Below are 21,541 nucleotides of genomic sequence, written 5' to 3'. Positions count from 1 at the left end.
CCTCTTTTCGCCCAAGCTGGAGTACAATGGCGCAATCTCGGGTCACTGCAATCTCCGCCTCGTGGGTTCAAGTGATTCTCCTGCCTCAGTCTCCCGAGTAGCTGGGATTACAGGTGCCTGCCACCACATCCAGTTAATTTTTGTATTTTTAATAGAGACTGGGTTTCCCCATGTTGGCCAGGCTGGTCTCAAACTGCTGACCTCAGGTGAACCACCCGCCTCAGCCTCCCAAAGTGCTGAGATTACAGGCATGAGCCACTGCGCCCAGCTAAAAATTTAATAAGTAAATATTTTATAATCTAATTTGAGACCAAAAATATGTAGCAAACAGCTGGGCATAGTGGCGTGTGCCTTACTCCCAGCTACTTGGGAGACTGAGGTGGGAGGACTGCTTGAGGCCAGGAGTTTGAGGCCATAGGGAGCTATGATTGGGCCACTAAAGTCCAGCCTGGGCAACACAGCAAGACCCTGCCTCTAATAAAAATATGATCAGGAAATGAGCAGAGTATATATGTGTGCGTGGCATCAGGGAAAGTGCTGAGTACATTATTTGATGGCAACAGCAGCTGGAAGGAAGCGAGGGTGGAGGAAGGAAGCAGCTATCAGATATTGTGGGGAGGTCACAGGATCCTGCCGTGTCCCACTGTGCCTTGGGAAAGCTGTTATGTATCCACTTCAGAAGGACATCTCCATCTTGGCTCACTGCAACCTCAGCCTCACAAGTTATGGTGGAGAGAGCATCACTGGTGTGCCTGCTCGCATGGAGGTCCTGGGGTGCTGGGACCCCACAGTGTCCTAGGTGCCGTCATCTGTTACCGAGGCAGGGTCCAGCAGCTATAGCCAGAGGAACTACTTACCTTGTGAGAAGGGGACGCTTCCTAGGACCTGACATGGTTCTGGGCTATTCGTACTGTAATCAACTCCCTGGACATTGTGTGACATCAGTGTTAGACGGTCCAGGATGGCCGGGCGTAGTGGCTCAAGCCTGTAATCCCAGCACTTTGGGAGGCCGAGGTGGGCGGATCACTTGAGGTCAGGAGTTCGAGACCAGCCTGGCCAACATGGTGAAACCCCATCTCTACTAAAAATACAAAAATTAGCTGGGCGTGGTGGCACACGCCTGTAATACTAGCTACACGGGAGGCTGAGACAGGAGAATCGCTTGACCTGGGAGGCGGAGGTTGCAGTGAGCCAAGATCATGTCACTGCCCTCCACTCCAGGCAACAGAGTGAGACTCCGTCTCAAAAAAAAAAAAAAAAATAAAATAAAATAAAAAGAAGGTCGAGGACTCTTTCTTTGGAAACAAGCCCCTTCCTGATGCAGGCCTATCAATCTCCATGCCAACCCCCACACTTTTAGCCTGGAATGACCACAGCATCTGCAGCTGATATCTCAGAGCCTTCGTGCCCTCCTGCTTAACTCCTCATTCCTCCAGCCCTGACTCCGGTACCTCCCATCCAGGGATCCCTTCACCCATGTAGGGAAGGGATTGCCCTTCACCCTTCACCCTCTTCTGCGGTGTGCCCACAGCCGTGCTCCCGTTTTGGAACAGTCAGCACACTTGCTCCACTCTGGCCATCTGTGCCTCCTCCAGATTGAGGAACGCACAGGAAACATCTTTGTATTCTCAGCACCCAGCACAGGGCTTCCTGACCTCCTGGTGCAGCCAGCAAACCTGAGTGGGCCAGTGGGTGGGTGGATGAATGCAGGATGCAGTGAGTGAGTGAGTGGGTGAATTAATGAATGCAGGATGCAGTGAGTGAGTGAGTGGTTGTGTGAATGCATGCGGGATGCAGTGAGTGAGTGGGTGAATGGATGAATGCAGGATGCAGTGAGTGAGTGGTTGTGTAAATGAATGCGGGATGCAGTGAGTGAGTGAGTGGGTGAATGAATGAATGCAGGATGCAGTGAGTGAGTGGGTGAATGAATGAATGCAGGATGCAGTGAGTGAGTGAGTGGGTGAATGAATGCAGGATGCTGTGAGTGAGTGAGTGGATGAATGAATGCAGGATGCAGTGAGTGTGTGAGTGGGTGAATGAATGAATGCAGGATGCAGTGAGTGAGTGAGTGGGTGAATGAATGAATGCAGGATGCAGTGAGTGAGTGAGTGGGTGAATGAATGAATGCAGGATGCAGTGAGTGAGTGGGTGAATGAATGCAGGATGCTGTGAGTGAATGAGTGGATGAATGAATGCAGGATGCTGTGAGTGAGTGGGTGAATGAATGAATGCAGGATGCAGTGAGTGAGTGAGTGGGTGAATGAATGCAGGATGCTGTGAGTGAATGAGTGGATGAATGAATGCAGGATGCTATGAGTGAGTGGGTGAATGAATGAATGCAGGATGCAGTGAGTGAGTGAGTGGGTGAATGAATGAATGCAGGATGCAGTGAGTGAGTGGGTGAATGAATGAATGCAGGATGCCGTGAGTGAGTGAGTGGATGAATGAATGCAGGATGCAGTGAGTGTGTGAGAGGCTGAATGAATGAATGCAGGATGCAGTGAGTGAGCGAGTGAGTGGGTGAATGAATGAATGCAGGATGCACTGCGTGGGTGAGCGAATGAGTGGGTGGGTGGATGAATGAGGAAGTGCGAGTCATTGAACCCCAGTGTGACCGGTGAATGAGCGAACAAGGGCGTGACTGGGCGAGGAGAGATGGGAGTGAACGAGGGTGCGGTGGTTGCCGGCTTGCGCCTGAGGCAGTGCACCTGCGAGCCCGGAGGTCCAACCTGAGGCGGAGGTAACGTGCGCCGCCAGCCGGCTCCGTGTCCACGTGGACGGGGAGGGGAATGTGGGCGTGGCTAGGCGAGTTGTAGGCGAGGCGAGGCCGGGCGAGGAGCGTGGCGAGCCCAGCAGGGGCGGGCTGTGGGCGTGGCGCGCCGGGGACGGGGCGTGGCCAGGCGGGGTGTGGGCGGGGCGCGGACGCGGCGCGGCAGGGCGGTGCGGCCGGGCGGCGCGGGAGGAAGTCACGTGGGAGCGCGGGCTCACATGACTGGCCGCGCGATGGACCCGCTGCCTGCGGCTGCAGTTGGGGCGGCAGCTGAGGCGGAGGCTGACGAGGAGGAGGATCCCCCGGCGGCAGGTAGGGCGTGGGGTGACGGTAGCCCCCACCTGCCCTGGGTGCGCGGGCCGACCACCCTCGGCGGACGGGGCTCAGCCGCCGCGCTCGGCCCCCGACTCGTTTCCTGCCCCCGCGCCCCACGTTCGGCCCCGCGCCCCAGTCCCTCGGGGGTCCCCCTGCCGTCCCGCGCGCCTGTCCTTTGGGGGTCCCCGTGCTCTCTCGCGCCTCCGTCCCTTGGGGTCCCCTGCCCTCCTGCGCCGGGAGAGCCCTGTCCAGGTTACAGCTGGCCACGTTCCGAGGCGCGTTCCCTGGGCTCTCAGAGGCGTCCTCGGGGACAGTTTCCTCCTCGCCCCGGTCCTGGGGCTCTGCTCTTCTGCCCTGCCCGGTCACGCTGAGCCATGGCCCTGGGGGCCACTTCCCCGGACTTGGGCTCCTTTCCTAGCCACCTCCTCTCTCCCAAGCTCTTGTCAGTTGTGTGGTCTTGGGCCAGTGATTTCACCTCTCAGGACCTCTGTTTTCTCATCTGTGAACCGAATCTATAGATGTGTAGCTGTTATTTCTCTCTCTTTCAAGTGATCCTCCCGCCTTTGCCTCCCAAAGTGCTGGGACTACGGGCGGGTGCAGTCACGCCCGGTAATTTTTTTATTTTTGTAGAAATGGGATCTTACTATGTTGCCCAGGCTGGTCTGGAGCTCCTGGCCTCAAGCAGTCCTGTTGCCTTGGCCTCCCAAAGTGCCGGGAGCACAGGCATGAGCCACTGTGCCTGGTCTGTATATCTTTTTTATGTCTTTTTTTTTTTTTTTTTTGAGACAGATTCTCACTCTGTCACTCAGGCTGGAGTGCAATGGTGCGATCTCATTGCAACCTCCGCCTCCCGGGTTCAAGCGATTCTCCTGCCTCAGCCTTCTGAGTAGCTTGGATTACAGGCACCCACCACGACACGCGACTAATTTTTGTATTTTTAGTAGAGATGGGGTTTCGCCATGTTGGCCAGGCTGGTCTCGAACTCCTGACCTCGGGTGATCCAACCACCTCGGCTTCCCAGAGTGCTGGGATTACAGGCGTGAGCCACTGCACCCGGCCTCCTGTATTTCTCTTTAAGGGATTTGGGTTAATGAGACTAAACATTAGAAGGAATACAGGAGGGTGCCCGTTATTTCTAGATGTTCCTTCGCTGCCAGAGAAGAGATGTAGTTGGGTGTTGGTGTGAGTTACGGTTTCTTCTTGGTGGGGGCACAAGGAATCCCCTTGCGGGGAGGTCTGGCAAGGTGTCCCTGAGGAGGTGATGACTGAAATGAGTTCTAGAGGGTTGGTAGACAGTTTCTTCGTCAGGGAGAAAGGGCAGTGGGGAGCAGGAGAGGGATTGTTGCATTGGGTGGGCATCCTCGAGGTGAAGACTGTGTCTAGAAAGAAGGTCCTTCCAGAATGGGTCTTACTTTTTCCTTTCCGTTGTATCAGTGTAAGGGGGGGCATGTGATAGTTCTCAATGGTTAGAACATTGTGTCCATGAAGTCACATGTTGGAGGCCAGCGTGGGCCCCAGGTGGGACTCCTTCCGAGGAGTCACTTAGGAACGAGCGGTTACTTAGGAACGGTAGGCTGTGATTGGATCATAGGCTGTGATTGGATCGGAATGCGGCTGCTACCTCAGTTTGTAAAGCAATTTGGTGTTGCTGGAGGGGTGGTGGTTCAGGGGTCCTGTGCAGGTATAGGGGACTGTATTTTCTTCAGGACTCACGGAAGTAGACTCCAGAGGCTACCATAATGGTGTGATTTAGAGATAGTCTGAGCTGTGTACGCCCGAGGGAGCTGTGTCTCTGGGAGACTGCCCTCCCTTTGATGTGGCCTGGAATTCCTGTAGGTAGCTGGCTTTTTCTGGGGGCAGTGGTGATTTTATCACGAGTGCTAATGGGATCCACAGATTGGGGTAGCTGGGACAAGGGAGCGCTTCACAGTGCCCTTTCTGGTAACCAGGCAAGTCTGAAAGTGGGGCTCACAGACTCTCAGGACGTAGCCTGTCCTTCTGGTTGAAACTTGGTCATCATCCTGGCAGGGAGGTGAAGTGGTATAGCAGAGGTCTTTTTTTTCTTTTTTTTTTTGAGGCGGAGTCTTGCTCTGTCGCCCAGGCTGGAGTTCAGTGGCTGGATCTTGCTCACTGCAAGCTCTGCCTCCCAGGTTCACACCATTCTCCTGCCTCAGCCTCCCGAGTAGCTGGGACTACAGGCGCCCTCCACCACGCCTGGCTACTCTTTTGTATTTTTAGTAGAGACAGGGTTTCACGGTGTTAGCCAGGATGGTCTCGATGTCCTGACCTTATGACCTACCCCCCTCGGCCTCCCAAAGTGCTGGGATTACAGGCGTGAGCCAGTGGGCCTGGCCTAGCAGTCTTTTTACACTGAGAAAACTAAAATCCAGAGGTAAGTAATTTGCCCAAAGCAGGCAATGTCAAGGGAATGTGTGTTGGTGGGGACCCTGATTGGGTGGGCTGCAGTGAGAAAACCCAGCCTTGAGACCAAGCACTGTGGCTCACGCCTGAAATCACAGCACTTGGGGAAGCTGAGGAGGGAGGATTGCCTGAGCCCAGGTGCTAGAGACCAGCCTGGGCAACATAGCGAAATCCCATCTCAAATTAAAAAAAAAAAAAAAAAACAAAAACAGGAAAGAAAAAAGTTAAGTCTTTGAATATCGTCCAGAGACTATGTGTGTGACTTACACATTCACTAAGGTTGGTTTGAAAGAGCGGTTGTTGTGCCTTATAAGTATACACTGAATTTCCTCTTTTTTAGGGTTTTGACCACACAGCCAGAGCCCACTGGTGGTATTCATGTGGGGACTGTGAAATCTCCTGCGTCTTTGGTGTTGCCAGAAAAAAAATGTGCTTGTTGTACTTTTCCGCATTAAGAGTCTCATTCTATTTGAATTATTTGAAGCTTAAGCTGCGAGTGCTCTGTAGGGCAACCCCCTTTATAAAAACTTAACTTTCACTTATGCCATGCAAGGATAAATGTGTTTTCTTTAAAAGAGAATAGAACATTGTAGATTAAGTGAAAGTCCCTCCCTAACTGCAGTTGTCTCCTGTCTGTACCTGAGTGAGAGGTGACCGTTGTTCTCGGTTTGGGATGGATCCTTTTAGTTCTGTTTTCACATTTTATTCATATGTGTACTCAGGAAATATATACTTCCTTGTATAAACGTGCTCATGTTTCCCCAGTGTAGTATATTCTTTTTTCTTTTCTTTTATTTTTATTTATTTATTTTTTTGAGACAGAGTTTCACTCTTCTGCCTAGGCTGGTGTGCCATGGCGCGATCTCGGTTCACTGCAACCTCCGCCTGCCAGGTTCAAGTGATTCTCTTGCCTCAGCCTCCCAAGTAGCTGGGATTACAGCCATGTGCCACCACACCTGGCACATTTTTGTATTTTTGGTATTTTTGTATATTTGGTATTTTGTATTTTTGGTAGAGATGTGGTTTCGCCATCTTGGCCAGGCTGGTCTTGACCTCCTGGCCTCAGGTGATCCGCCCACTTTGGCCTCCCAAAGTGCTGGGATTGCGGGCGTGAGCCGCCGCGCCCGGCCTCATCTCCTTTTTTTTCTTTTTTGAGACAGGGTCTTACTCTGTTGCTCAGGCTGGATGTCATGGCATCACTGCAACCTCAAACTCTGGGACTAAAGTGTTCCTCCTGCCTCAGCCTCCTGGGTAGCTGGAGCTACAGGCATGCATGATCACGCCTGGCCAATTTTTTTTTTTTCAGATGGAGTCTTGCTCTGTCACCCAGGCTGGAGTGCAGTGGCGCGATCTCGGCTCACTGCAAGCTCTACCTCCCGGGTTCACGCCATTCTCCTGCCTTCCTGCCTCAGCCTCCCTAGTTGCTGGGACTACAGGCACCCGCCACCACGCCTGGATAATTTTGTATTTTTTAGTAGAGACGGGGTTTCACCGTGTTAGCCAGGATGGTGTTGATCTCCTGACCTCGTGATCCGCCCACCTCGGCCTCCCAGCGTGCTGGGATTACAGGCGTGAGCCACCGCGCCCAGTCACGCCTGGCCAATTTTTAAAATTTTTTGCAGAGACAGTCTGGCTGTGTTGCCCAGGCTGGTATGGAACTCCTGGCCTCAAGCAATCCTCCCACCTGGGCCTCCCAAAGTGCTGGGATTACAGGCATGAGACACCGAGCCTGGCTGGATTTTATATTGAAACTCTTCCTGTCAAAATATCTGAAACATTCTGTTCTCTGACTATGCAGGACAAGGGTTTTTCAGGGCCTGTTCTTAGGCTATGAAGCTCAATGATTGTGACATCGAGTGAGAACAGCAGTGAGTGTGGTAGGTGTGCTTGGTCGTCCGACCTGATTTCTCGGGATTGATTAATACACGGATAGAAATATGTACAGATGACCTCGGTGTATCCTGGCTCTGCCGTATACAGTCCTGCGGCCCTACACTGACTCTTTAGAACGAGGGCGAGTCACGCTTCACTTGCGGCTCATCCCATGGCATTCCATACATTCCATTCGGTTCCGAAGCTCCGTGCTGTTTGTCTTCGTTGACCTGGCGATGACTTCTTGAGTGTCATTGAGGCAGGTCCAGGGCCTTTGCTGACCCTCGGGGCTCCTTCACCCCTCCCCCAGCCTTCCCCTCTTGCCTGGGCGATTCCGTGCACCCTGGGTTCCCACCAGCCCTTACCTGCAGCTGCTCGCTCATGTCAGGTTTGTTCTGTGCGTGAATACGTTGGTCAAAATTCATTGCGCTGTCACTTAAGGTTTATACTTTTTTTTTTTTTGTGAGACAGAGTCTCGCTCTTGTTGCCCAGGTTGGAGTGCAATGGCGCGATCTCGGCTCGCCACAACCTCTTCCTCCCAGGTTCAAGCAATTCTCTTGCCTCAGCCTCCCAAAGTAGCTGGAATTACAGGCATGTGCCACCATGCCTGGCTAATTTTGCATTTTTTAGTAGAGACAGGGTTTCTCCATCTTGGTCAGGCTGGTCTCAAATTCCTGACCTCAGGTGATCTGCCCAACTCTGCCTCCCAAAGTGCTGGAATTCCAGGCATGAGCCACCGTGCCGGCCAGCTCTAGCGATTCTTGTGCCTCAGCCTCCCCAGTAGCTGGGATTATAGGCATGTGCCACCACACTTGGCTAATTTTTGTGTTTTTAGTAGAGACGAAGTTTCGCCCTGTTGGCCAGGAAGGATGGTCGCTGACTCCTGACCTCATGTAATCCACCTGCCTTGGCCTCCGAAAGTGCTGGGATTACAGGTGTGAGCTACCCCACCTGGCCTACTTATACATTTTGAGCAGGGTGTGGCAGCTCACGTCTGTCATCTTAACACTTTGGGAGGTTAAGGCAGGAGGATCACTTGAGGCCAGGAGTTTGAGGCCAGCCTGGGCAATAGAGCGAGACCCCGTCCCTATTTAAAAAACAGATTTGGGGCTGAGCCTGGTGGTTCACGCCTGTAATCCCAGCACTTTGGGAGGCCGAGGCAGGCGGATCACCTGAGGTCAGGAGTTCAAGACCAGCCTGGCCAACATGGTGAAACCCCATCTGTACAAAAATCCAATAATTAGCTGGGCATGATGGTGAGCGCCTGTAATCCCAGCTACTTGGGAGGCTGAGGCGGGAGAGTTGCATTAAGCTGGAAGGTAGAGGTTGTACTGAGCCGAGATCGTGCCACTGCAGTCTGGTCGACAGAGCAAGACTCCATCTCAAAAAAAAAAAAAAAAAAAAAGATTTGTGCATTTTATGGTGATTAAATTATGCCTCACAGTATTGTTTGCATTAGGGACAAAACCTTCTGCCCCATTTCGCTCCCTTCCATGACACACTTTTTTTTTTTTTTGAGACAGAGTCTTACACTCTGTTGCCCAGGCTTGAGTGCAGTGGTGCCATCTAGCCTCAGTGCAACCTCCGTCTCCCGGGTTCAAGTGACTTCTGCCTCAGCCTCCCCAGTAGTTGGGATTACAGGTGTGTGCTATCATGCCCAGCTAATATTTGTATTTTTAGCAGAGTCTGGGTTTTATCACGTTGACCAGGCTGGTTGAACTCCTGACCTCAGGTGATCTGCCCGCCGCGGCCTCCCAAAGTGCTGCGTTACAGGTGTGAACGACCGTGACTGGCCATGACACACATTTTGGTAGTAAACTCCTGATGAGCAAACTTATATTTATTTTTTTATAAGTTTATTTTATTTATATAGTTTGTTACTTTTTTTTTAAATTTTGATTTTCTCCAGAAAACAGAAACCTTTTTTTTTTTTTTTTTTTTTTTGAGACGGAGTCTCGCTTTGTCGCCCAGGCTGGAGTGCAGTGGCCGGATCTCAGCTCACTGCAAGCTCCGCCTCCCGGGTTTACGCCATTCTCCTGCCTCAGCCTCCCGAGTAGCTGGGACTACAGGCGCCCACCACCTCGCCCGGCTAGTTTTTTGTATTTTAAGTAGAGACGGGGTTTCACCATATTAGCCAGGATGGTCTCGATCTCCTGACCTCGTGATCCGCCCGTCTCGGCCTCCCAAAGTGCTGGGATTACAGGCTTGAGCCACCGCGCCCGGCCACCTTTTTTTCTTTAACCATAGTATCCACAATACTATCTGCTGTGTAGCAGAGTCTCAGATATTTGAATAGAATTACATTTTTATACATTTTTATAAGATATCACATTTCTTATATCATAAGACTTGACAACACCGCAAAGATGTTTTGTTACCTTTTGTTACCAGTCTTTAAACTTGTTCATCCTCTCTCTCTCTCTCTGTCTCACTCTCTCTGTCTCACACACACACACACACACTCACACATACACAATTTGCAAGGTAAAACGTGTCCATTTGAAGAAAGAGGAACTAACTGAATCACTGTTATGTAGAACAGATTTTGCCAGAATTTGTGGTTAGCAAGAAAGTGATGTGTTCCGTGTAGGGGAATTCTGTTTTGGTATTATTTTGTCTTTCCTGAGAAAAATGCTTCACAAAAAGAGATGTTTGCCCATCCTGTTTGCTTGGGTGGTGGGAAGAGACCGGGGGTGATGGTGGCGCTGGCTGGACGCGGGTGGCTTCGCAGGACCTGCTGTGTCTGAGAGGAGCCATGTGGTATTAGAAGCTCGGAGGCTGCAGGTAGGAGGCACAGAGCCCGAGAACACATGGAGAGCCTGGCTGTTGGTCACCAGCATTGTCACTGTCACTTTTTTTTTTTTTTTTTTTTTTTTGGAGACAGAGTTTTTGCTCTTGTTGCCCAGGCTGGAGTGCAATGGTGCAATCTTGGCTCACTGTACCCTCTGCCTCCCGGGTTCAAGCGAGTCTCCTGCCTCAACCTCCTTAGTAGCTGGTATTACACGTGTCCACCACCACACCTGGCTAATTTTTGTATTTTTGGTAGAGATGGGGTTTCACCATGTTGGTCAGGCCGGTCTCGCACTTGGGACCTCAGTGATCCCACCCCCGCACCCGGCTTCAGCTTCCCAAAGTGCTGGGATGACAGGCGTGAGCCACCGCACCTGGCCCATTGTCACCCTCTGAGAAACTGGAGCACCCCCACGCTCTGCGTATTTCTACTATAGAATCACCAAGAACATCACATAACCGGACGTAACGGGCAGAAGTGCTTTGTGAGAAGTGTTTTTGGGAAAATATTGGCATTAAAATATCGGGTAGGATCCGTTTTGGGAGGACTGAGGAGGGCCGTGTGTTTAGCTCCCGGAGAATCTGGTCTCCCTTTCCTGCTGTTTTGTTGACTGCGTTGTAGGAGGCGTGTTGCTGTTTCTGTGGTGTGTCGCAGGGGGTCAATGGGGGTCTTTTTAGCTCCCTATAAGCATTGAAGTTTGTGTGTTACGGAAATTTAAAGTGAAATTATGCAAAGTTTGATTCACCCCAGGAAGTGTTGTAGGGGCTGGAGAAGGTCAGGTTAGGTAATATCTCTCAAGAAGCCCAATTACGTTATTTTCCAGGAATCTTCCAAAACCTGATTTGTGCTGATGTCCTCTAGGAGCCTGATGAGCGAGTTGTAATCAGATCCAGTAACGTGCTATTGCTGTATGAATTGGTGCTTTCAGAAAATTTTGTTATACAAAGTGATATAACAGCAAGTGCAAAAATTTTATAGACAAATCACCTGTAATTCCACCCCTTTAACAGCCGTTGCATTTTAGTATATTTCCTTTTTTCCTGTGCATTGCTTTTTGTGTAGTTATCATCAGAGTGAATATGTGTCTTTATAGTTAGTTTCTTTCCCTTGACATTTTTCTACACTGCTGAGTAGTTTTCATAATTTTCTACCTAATGTCTGTATAACAGCGCATTAAGGAATATAAAATTTGTGTTTCGAAAGTGCTAATATGATAAAATTTCAGTTAAAAACAATTTCAGTTAAAGATATTCTTGCCTCATGTGTTCCAGAAAACGATGCATTAGATGGAATCAATATTAAAACTTGTCCCGGAGGCTGGGCGCAGTGACTCACGCCTGTAATCCCAGCACTTTGGGAGGCTGAGGCGGGTGGATCACAAGGTCAAGAGTTGGAGACCAGCCTGGCCAACAGGGTGAAACCCCATCTCTACTAAAAAAAATACAAAAATAGGCCAGGCACGGTGGCTCAAGCCTGTAATCCCAGCACTTTGGGAGGCCGAGACAGGCGGATCACGAGGTCAGGAGATTGAGACCATCCTGGCTAACACGGTGAAACCCTGTCTCTACTAAAAAATACAAAAAACTAGCCAGGCGAGGTGGTGGGCACCTGTAGTCCCAGCTACTCGGGAGGCTGAGGCAGGAGAATGGCGTAAACCTGGGAGGCGGAGCTTGCAGTGAGCCGAGATCATGCCACTGTACTCCAGCCTGGGTGACAGAGCAAGATTCCGTCTCAAAAAAAAAAAAACACAAAAAAACAAAAATTACCCAGGCATGGTGGCATGCGCCTGTAATCCCACCTACTCAGGAGGCTGAGGCAGGAGAATTGCTGGAGGTTGCAGTGAGCTGAGATCGCGCCACTGCACTCCAGCCTGGGCGACAGAACAAGACTCTGTCTCAAAAACAAAAAACAAACAAAAAAACGACTTGTCCTGAGTTGGGCGCAGTGGCTCATGCCTGTAATCCTGGTGCTTTGGGAGGCCAAGGCGGGAGGATCGCTTGAGGCCAGGGGTTTGAGAGCAGCCTGGGTGACATAGCAAGACCTCGTCTCTACCAAAATTAAAAAAATTAACTAGGTACAATGGCATGTTCTGCTACTTCCACCTAGTTGGGCACCTCACATGGGAGGACCACTTGAGCCCAGGAGTTCAAGGTTGCAGTAAGCTACGATTGCATCACTGCACTGCAGCCTGGGTGACAGAGATGCCATGTCAAAAAATAAAAATAAAATATTGTATTATAAAAGAAATTGTCAGGTTGGGCGTGGTGGCTCACGCCTGTAATCCCAGCACTTTGGGTGCTTAAGGCGGGCAGATCACCGGAGCTCAGGAGTTTGAGATCAGCCTGGGCACCATGGTGAAACCCCGTCTCTACCAGGAACTACAAACATTAACTGGGCGTAGTGGCAGGTGCCTGTAATCCCAGCCACTCAGGAGGCTGAGGCAGGAGGATCCATTAAACCCAGGAGGCAGAGGTTGCAGTGAGCCGAGATGGCGCCACCGGACTCTAGCCTGGGTGACAGTTTACGTGAAGCGCAAGAGTACGCAGAAATAGACTCTGTTGTGTGGGGTGCTCACATGGGGGATAAGACTGAATGAAAAGTGAGGAAGATGCTATACGAATTAGGCTGGTAGTTCCCTCTGGTGGGAGGAAGGCACCCAGATCTGTCAGGGGTGCAGTAGAAGGAGTGTTTCCGGGTTGCCGCTGTCTTTATTTTTTATTTTATAGAGACAGGGACTCACGATGTTGCTGAGACTGGTCTTGAACTCCTGGGCTCAAACAGTCCTCCTGCCTCGGCCTCCCAAAGTGCTGGGATTACTGGTGTGAGCCACTGCGCCTAGTCTGGCTGTCTTTAATTCTTGGCCTGGATGGTGGTTACACGTGTTTGATATATAATTTTGTTCAAGTGTTCATAGAAGTTTTATAGCCCTTTCTGTGCATGCGTAAAGTATTTCATAATACAAAATAATACAATACAGGCCGGGCATGGTGGCTCATGCCTGTAATCCCAGCACTTAGGGAGGCTGAGGCGGGCGGATCACCTGAGGTCAGGAGTTCGAGGCCAGCCTGGCCAACATAGTGAAACCCCGTCTCTACTAAAAATACAAAAATTAGCCAGGTGTGGTGGTGTGGGCGCCTGTAATCCCAGCTACTCAGGAGGCTGAGACAGGAGAATGGCGGGAACCCAGGAGGCGGAGGTTGCAGTGAGCTGAGATCGCACCACTGCACTCAAGCCCAGGCAACAGAGCAAGACTCTGTCTCAAAAAAAAAAAAAAGAAAAAAAAAGACACCACCACCAACAAAATAATACAAAATGTTGGGGGGAAACCTGAGATTCCTAAGACAATTTTGTAGGAGTATCTGGACTGACTGCCTTAGTATTCATGCCCCAAGTCCTGTTGGATTTACCCAGAGGGAGGAGCCTTCAGGGTAAAATCCGTTTTCTTGCATCAAGGTCTGCTCCTAACAGAGGGTACTGCGGTTGCTCAGTGGAAGAGCTCCCCTGCCTCCAGCCGTTTCTGAGGCCTGACTGCTGCTGGCTCAGCCCGGTGCTCTGTTAAGTCCGGCTGTTTCGGTGGCCCCCGGCAGCACAGCAAGAAGGAGCACCCAGACCTTCCGGCATCTGCAGGAACAGCAGGGCTTGTCTGGGAACCTCACTCTCAGCCAAAAGCCAAAAGCATCTCTCTGGCCAAGGCTGTCAAGGAGAGTCAGATGATATTCATGACTGGGCACAGTTAATTATCTTCAGACCCGAAATTTCACCTCCCAGCTCCTGAGGAATTCCAGTCCAGGCCGGAGGTGGACCTGTCTTTCAAGAACCGGCCACTTACTGCCGGTGTTTTGCACCAAAAGGAGATTTGAAATTGCATTTTCAGCTCTTCAGAGTCTGGGGAGTGTCTCTGTGTGTGCAGTTTCTTATCTCAGGACGGCACGTGCGCGGTTAACTTTCCTTCCTTGGCTAGATAGGAAAGGAGGAAAGCTCCTGGAAGCTTCTGCGAAGTTTAAAGTGACGCTGTGTTATGTGCAAATGGGCGTGCTTCCCTCCAAGGTGGGTTACTCTGTGAGGCGACCCTATTCCCATTTGCCCCAGTCCTTGGGGAGATGGAATTTTTTTTTTTTTTTTTCTGAGACAGAGTCTAGCTCTGTGACCCGGGCTGCAGTGCAGTGGTGCGATCTCCGATCACTGCAAGCTCCGCCTCCCGGGTTCACCCCATTCTCCTGCCTCAGCCTTCTGAATAGCTAGGACTACAGGCGCCCACCCGCCAGCACGCCCGGCTAATTTTTTGCATTTTTAGTAGAGACGGGATTTCATGGTGTTAGCCAGGATGGTCTCCATCTCCTGACCTCGTGATCTGCCCACCTCAGCCTCCCAGAGTGCTGGGATTCCAGGCGTGAGCCACTACGCCCAGCTAGGGAGATGGATTTGTATGTAGTCGGTCCTTCTTTGCACAGCAGGGGTGGGAGAATGAGTCCCACTGATCCCCAACTCTTTTGCGGCGTGAGCCACCGCGCCCGGCCGATCTCCAACTGTTTGAGAGCCTGGACAGTGTGCTCTGCGTTCTCCTTGGGGTCTGCGTGTGAACTAACAAGCTGAAAAGTAAGTAGTCCTAGCCTCACTTTAGAGGTGAGGAAACTGAGGCACATGGAAGTTTGGTAATGAGTTAGGAGACAGAACTTGAGTCTGGAGGCGGGGCCTGGATAGCGGACCAAATTGAGGACTAGCTGAAATAGGTCCAGGGCAGAAGCACCTTCCCATAAGACATGCCCACCAGTGTGCCATGTCAGTTTACCATTACCATGGCAACACATGGACGCCCTTTTCCATGACAATGACTGGACAGCCCGGAAGTTACCCCCATTCTAGAAATTTCTGCCTAAATCACCCCTTAGTTTGCATATAATTAAAAGCAGGTCTAAATAGGAGTGCAACACTGCCTCTGAGTTGCTGCTCTGGGTGCCCTGGTAAAGGGGTGGTTCTACTCTGCAAGGAGCAGGACCCTCTGCTGCTGCTGTGCGCGCTGCTGCTTCAATGAAAGTTGCTAACACCAGCGGCTCAGCCTTGAATTCCTTCTAGACAAAGCCTAGAAGCCTCTGGGCTAAGCCTCAATTTGGGGGCTGGCCTGCCTTGTAGTCATATGCCAGTGAGCACACGGCCAATAGGTGGTGGTTCTGAAATTCACACCAGGCTTGCGGCCACAGCTGGGACGTGGGCAGTGTGACCTGGCCTATGAGGGTCTCTGTGGGATTTGTGTCTGGCCACGTTAAGCAGCCATTCGTAGGCATGGAGCTTTCCCTCTTCAGATGGTTTTCCTTAGAGGGAGATAGTTGTACAGACCTTTCTCATAAATAACACCCTAAACAATTGTGCTAGGTCCTTTTTATCTTTTCAGAACAGGAATGCACTTTAAAGTTATGAAACAGGGCATAATGAAAGAGCATGTAAATTCAGAATGCCTGTGGTGAGTGTCGAAGTCGTTTAGTGGGAGAATGGTTACTTGTCTTGTTCAACGTTGGGTTTAAGCTCCACAACAGGGGCTGGGCGCGGTGGCTCACGCCTGTAATCCCAGCACTTTGGGAGGCCAAGGTAGACAGATCACTTGAGGTCGGGAGTTCGAGACCAGCCTGGCCAATATGGTGAAACCCCATCTCTACTAAAAGTACAAAAATTAGCTGGGCGTGGTGGCGGGCGCCTGTAATCCCAGCTACTCGGGAGGCTGAAGCAGGAGAATCATTTGAACCCAGGAGGCGGAGGTTGTAGTGAGCCGAGATTGCACCACTGCACTCCAGCCTGGGTGACAAGAATGAAACTGTCTCAATAATTAAAAAAAAAAAAAAAGAAAAAAGATCAGTCTGGGCAATATAGCGAGACTTTTTCTCTGCCAAAAAAAAAAAAAAAAAAGAAAGAGAAAATTAGCCAGGCATGGTGGTACGCATCTGTAGTTCCAGTTACTTGGGAGGCTGAGGCAGGAGGATCGCTTGAACCCAGGAGATTGAGGCTACAGTGAGCTAAGATTGTGCCACTGCACTCCAGCCTAGGTGACAACAGAGCAAGGCTCTGTCTCCAAAAAAAAAAGCTTTGCAACGTGTCTACTGAAAATATTTAGTTCATTCTGGACAACTGGGTGTAGACGGTTTGTTTCCAGTTGAGTTGAACATAAAATCTCAAGTTGAACATAAAATCTCCTTGGATTGCTAGCTCTGAAAAACCAAATCACTTCTGAATTTTGTGAGGCACAGGCTGAGTTCCCTTAAACACGTTAAGATCATCTGAGCATCCTGGTTAACCGCTCTTGGAGTGTTGGGGTCTGTAAGACACCAGATGAGAGTCCAGCCTTCTTTGCATGGAAAACTAGGTCTTCATGTTCAGCGCAAATTTAGCCGTGGGGGAAAAACTGACTAAATATTTCTCTTCCTGTGACATTTTTCACAGTTCGTAATTTGTTCTTGCCGACTTCTGAGGTGTTACATTTTCTGGTTGATTAATTGCGTTCCTGGTTGTCTACCCTGAAGGCAGCCAGGAGAAGGAAGCACGGCTTCTTCCTTGCTATGCTTGCCGTCGATCAATAAAGGTTTGCTTACATGGATTTAATTGTATCTCACTCGGCTCATCATGCTGGGTGACTTCTTGGAATGTTCTCGGAGCGACCTAAGTTGGTGGCCAATGAAGGTGCTTCTCATTTGGCCTCTGTGAGGATCAAGACAGACTTAGCCCCGTCAGATATTTTGAAATATTTTCACTTTCACATCAGGAGACCCTAGAAAAAACCAGAGTCACTTTCAGACCGAAGCAACCACAGCCAGGAGGAGGGTTAAAAGAGAAAAAGCAATAAGCCAGGAATGGGTGGCATTTAGTTAAACAGAGACGAGGACTCTTTTTGGAACTCCAGCCTTCTACTTGGCAAGTTATTCCAAGATTCCCCCAATTTGCTAAAATAGTATTCCTTTTTAACTCCGGAACAAATCGCCAGGCCTCCCCTCGGATAAACGTTCCTGAAATGAGAGACCCGAGAGGTGCTTTGAGGAATGAGCTGAAGTCAAATGGACCCTTTCAGAAGGGGGTTCCGGGGGATTGGTGGGACGGACGGTTCTGATGTCCTTGGCTGGTTCCGCTTGCCCCTTGACTCTGATTTGAGTCAGAGGAAATCATCTGAGTGGTGACTATTTCCAGCACTGCACTTCAGTTTTGTGACGTGGAACCAGTGATTTTTTCCCCCCTTTGTGGTCTGGTCTCTTTCATCTCCCATGTCCTGCTTGTGTGTATGTGGGTGTGTGGGTGTGTGTGGATGTGTGTGGGTGTGTGGATGTGTGTGGGTGTGTGGGTGTGTAGGTGTGTGTGGATATGTGTGGGTGTGTGGATGTGTGTGGGTGTGCGCCTGCATGTGCATGTGTGTGTATGTGGGGTTCATATGCAGTTCCCTGGGTCTCAGCGATGGATGGCCCGTGGTCTGTTTGTGATTATCCATGGAATCTCAGGCGTGGTCTGGTTCCTGATGAGAACAAGATGCCGTTGTCCTGTCGAGGAACCCAGCTCTCTGGGGAGCCCTGACCCTGGTCAGCAGCTTGCTCCGTCTGTGGTTTGCTCTGGGAATTTGGTATCAGGAGTACAGGCCCATTAAAAAAGAAAAGCTCAGACTGGGCACGGTGGATCATGCGTGTAATCCCAGCCCTTTGGGAGGCCGAGATGGGAGGATCACTTGAGGTAAGGAGTTCGAGACCAGTCTGGCCATCATGGCAAAACCCAATCTCTACCAAAAATACAAAAAATTAGCTAGGTGTGGTAGCTTGTGCCTGTAGTCCCAGCTGCTCAGGAGTCTGAGGTATGAGAATCTTTTGAACCTGGGAGGTGGAGGTTGTAGTGAGCTGGGATCACACCACAGGACTCCAGCCTGGGGGACAGAGCAAGACTCCATCTCAAAACAAACAAACACAAAAAAAGACCCAGGCTGGGTGTGGTGGCTCATGCCTCGAATCCCAGTACTTTGGGAGGCTGAGGTGGGTGGATCACCTGAGGTTAGGAGTTCAAGACCAGCCTGGCCAACATGGTGAAACCCCGTCTCTACTAAAAATACAAAAATTATCTGGGCGTGGTGATGCGTGCCTGTAATCCCAGCTACCCAGGAGGCTGAGGCAGGAGAATCTCTGGAACCTGGGAGGCTGCGGTTGCAGTGAGCCGAGATCGCACCACTGCACTCCAGCATGGGGGACAGAATGAGACTCCGTCTCAAAAAACCAAACCAAACCAAACCACTGCACTCCAGTCTGAAGGTAGAATGAGACTCCGTCTCAAAAAACCAAACCAAACCAAAGCAAACCAAACCAAACCACTGCACTCCAGTCTGAAGGACAGAATGAGACTCCATCTCAAAAAACAAAACAAAACAAAATAACCCAAACCAAAAACAAAACAAAAAAGAGAAGCTCAAAGCCTGGGCATCATAGTGAGACTCTGCCTCTACAAAAAAATAAAAACTGAGCTGCTCATGATGGCGCATGCCTGTAGCCCCAGCTACTTGGGAGGCTGAGGCAGGAAGATCACCGGAGCCTGGGAGTTCGAGGTTACAGTGAGCTGTGATCACACTACTGTACTCCAGCCTGTATGACAGAGCGAGATCCTCTCTAAAGATAAGAATAAAGAAAAGCTTGGGCCCTGGGCAGCATGCTAGGTGCTTTCACATTTTTTGTTTTTTTAAAATGTTTCTTTAAAAAAAAAAAGTTGATTTCAATAGCTTCAGGGTTGGTTTTTGGTTATGTGGATGAATTGTTGGCTGGTGAAGTCTGGGTTTTTATTGTACCTGTCACCCAAATAATGTCCATTGTGCCCAGTAGGTAAGTTTTCATCCTTCACCCCCTCCTGCCCTCTGAGAGTCCAATGTCCGTTATCCCACCCTGCCTGCTTTTGTGTACCCGTAGTTCAGCTCTCACTTAGAAGCGAGAATATGTGGTATTTGGGTTTCTGATCTGGAGTTACTTCACTGAGGATAATGGCCTCCACTTCCATCCAAGTTGCTGCAAAAGACATTATTTCATTCTTTTCTATGACTGAGTAGAATTCCATGGTGTAAGGCCGGGCGCAATGGCTCACGCCTGTAATCCCAGCACTTTGGGAGGCCGAGGCAGGCGGATCACGAGGTCAGGAGATCGAGACCATCCTGGCTAACACAGTGAAACCCCGTCTCTGCTAAAAATACAAAAAAAATTAGTCGGGCATGGTGGTGGGCGCCTGTAGTCCCAGCTACTCGGGAGGCTGAGGCAGGAGAATGGCGTGAACCCGGGTGGTGGAGCTTGCAGCGAGCTGAGATCATACCACTGTACTCCAGCCTGGGCGACAGAGCGAGACTCTGTCTCAAAAAAGAAAGAAGGAAAGAATCCCATGGTGTATATGGACCACATTTTCGATATCTACTTATCGGTCGACTGGCACTTAGCTTGATTCCTTTTCTTTGTAATTGTGAATTGTGCTGCGAGAAATGTGCATGTGCAGGTATTTTTTTTTTTTTTTTTTTTTGAGATGGAGTTTTGCTCTTACTGTCCAGGCTGCAGTGCAGTGCAGTGGCACAATCTCGGCTCACTGCAACCTGTGCCTCCTGGGTTCAAGCGATTCTCCTGCCTCAGCCTCCCAAATAGCTGATATTATAGGCATGTGCCACCACGCCCAGCTAATTTTGTATTTTTAGTAGAGATGGGGTTTCACCATGTTGACCAGGCTGGTCTCGAACTCCTGACCTCAAGTGATCTGCCCGTCTCAGCCTCCCAAAGTGCTGGGATTACAGGTGTGTGCCACCATGCCCGGCCCCTTTTTTATGTAATTATTTCTTTTCTTTTGGGTGATTACTCAGTAGTAGGACTGCTGGATCGAATGATAGATCTGCCTTTAGTTCTCTGGGAAAGCTCCATACTGTTTTCCACAGATGTCGTACTAATTTTATTCCCATCGGTGGCGTATAAACATTCCCTTTGTACCACATCTACACCAACATCTATTGTTCTTTGACTTTTTTTTTTTTTTTTGAGACGGAGTCTCGCTCTGCTGCCCAGGCTGGAGTGCAGTGGCCGGATCTCAGCTCACTGCAAGCTCTGCCTCCCGGGTTTACGCCATTCTCCTGCCTCAGCCTCCCGAGTAGCTGGGACTACAGGTGCCCGCCATGCCGCCCGGCTAGTTTTTTGTATTTTTTTAGTAGAGACGGGGTTTCACCATGTTAGCCAGGATGGTCTCGATCTCCCGACCTTGTGATCCACCCATCTCGGCCTCCCAAAGTGCTGGGATTACAGGCTTGAGCCACCGCGCCCAGCCCCTGTTCTTTGACTTTTTAATAATAGCCATTCTGGCTGGGGTAAGATACTATCTCATTGTGGTTTTCATTTGCATGTCCCTCTGATGGATTACTGATTTTGAGCATTTTTCGTATATATTTGTTGGCCATTTGTGTATCTTTTTTTTTTTTTTTTTGAGACAGTCTCACTCTTGTCGCCCAGGCTGGAGTGCAGTGGTGTGATCTCGGCTCACTGCAACCTCCGCCTCCCAGGTTCAAGCGGTTCTCCTGCCTCAGCCTCCCAAGTAGCTGGGATTACAGGCATCTGCCACCATGCCTGGCTAATTTTTGTATTTTTGCAGAGACAGGGTTTCACCATGTTGGCCAGGCTGGTCTTGAACTCCTGATCTCAGGTGATCCACCCGCCTCAGCCTCCTAAAGTGCTGGGATTACAGGCGTGAGCCAGCGCGTCCGGCTGGCCATTTGTGTATCTTTTTTTGAGAAATATCTGTTTATGTCATTTGCCCACTTTTTATTGGGGTTACTTGTTTTTTTTCCTGCTGATTTGTTTGAGTTCCTTGTAGATTCTCGATATTAGTCCTTTATAGGAGGTATAGTTTGCAAATATTTCCTCCCATTCTGTAGGTTTGCGTGAGCCACCTCGCCCGGCCAGAAAATTAATTTTTTAAAAATATATAATCTATAAAAATTTAAATAAGAAGATAGTCTATATGGCACATTACAACTTTATGCACATGGAAAGTAATATGCAAAAATGAATATAGATGTATACAGGTTGTAGGGATGGAGTGACTTTATTTCAAAATATCTTAATGTTACATCACATTACATAAGGTATTAAATAGGCCCCATTTATATAGCAATCAGGCAAGAGAAATAAAGTACATCTGGATTGGAAGAGAGGAAGTCAAACTATCCCTGCTGACAATGTGATATTATACCTAGAACACCCTCAAGAACTCCTCTAGAAGACTCCTAGATTTGAGAGAAGAATTCAGTGAAGTTTCAGGTTACAAAATCAATGTACACAAATCAGTAGCACTGCTATCTGCCGGCAGCGACCAAGCTGAGAATCAAATCAAGAACTCATTCCCATTTACAA

General features: G+C 49.8%; 2 protein-coding genes across 3 annotated transcripts in view; one reads left to right on the top strand and one right to left on the bottom strand.

The window, feature by feature from the left end:
* CHST12 (carbohydrate sulfotransferase 12) overlaps window positions 1-21,541 on the bottom strand; it is a 515,718-nt gene that overhangs the window by 178,718 nt on the left and 315,459 nt on the right. The gene's annotated exons all lie outside the window — the stretch shown is intronic.
* The window catches only part of SNX8 (sorting nexin 8), a 57,174-nt gene continuing 38,573 nt past the window's right edge, over window positions 2,941-21,541 (top strand). Inside the window, exon 1 of the mRNA XM_050784251.1 lies at window positions 2,941-3,082. Coding sequence (XP_050640208.1) covers window positions 2,989-3,082 — 94 coding nt within the window. The 5' untranslated portion in view covers window positions 2,941-2,988. The remainder of the gene's footprint in view (window positions 3,083-21,541) is intronic.

This window comes from Macaca thibetana, chromosome 3 (assembly GCF_024542745.1).
Source record: "Macaca thibetana thibetana isolate TM-01 chromosome 3, ASM2454274v1, whole genome shotgun sequence".
In the NCBI taxonomy this organism is placed as follows: Eukaryota; Metazoa; Chordata; class Mammalia; order Primates; family Cercopithecidae; genus Macaca; species Macaca thibetana.
Note: the sequence above shows the minus strand (reverse complement) of the source record. Positions and strands in the feature narration are given on the sequence as shown.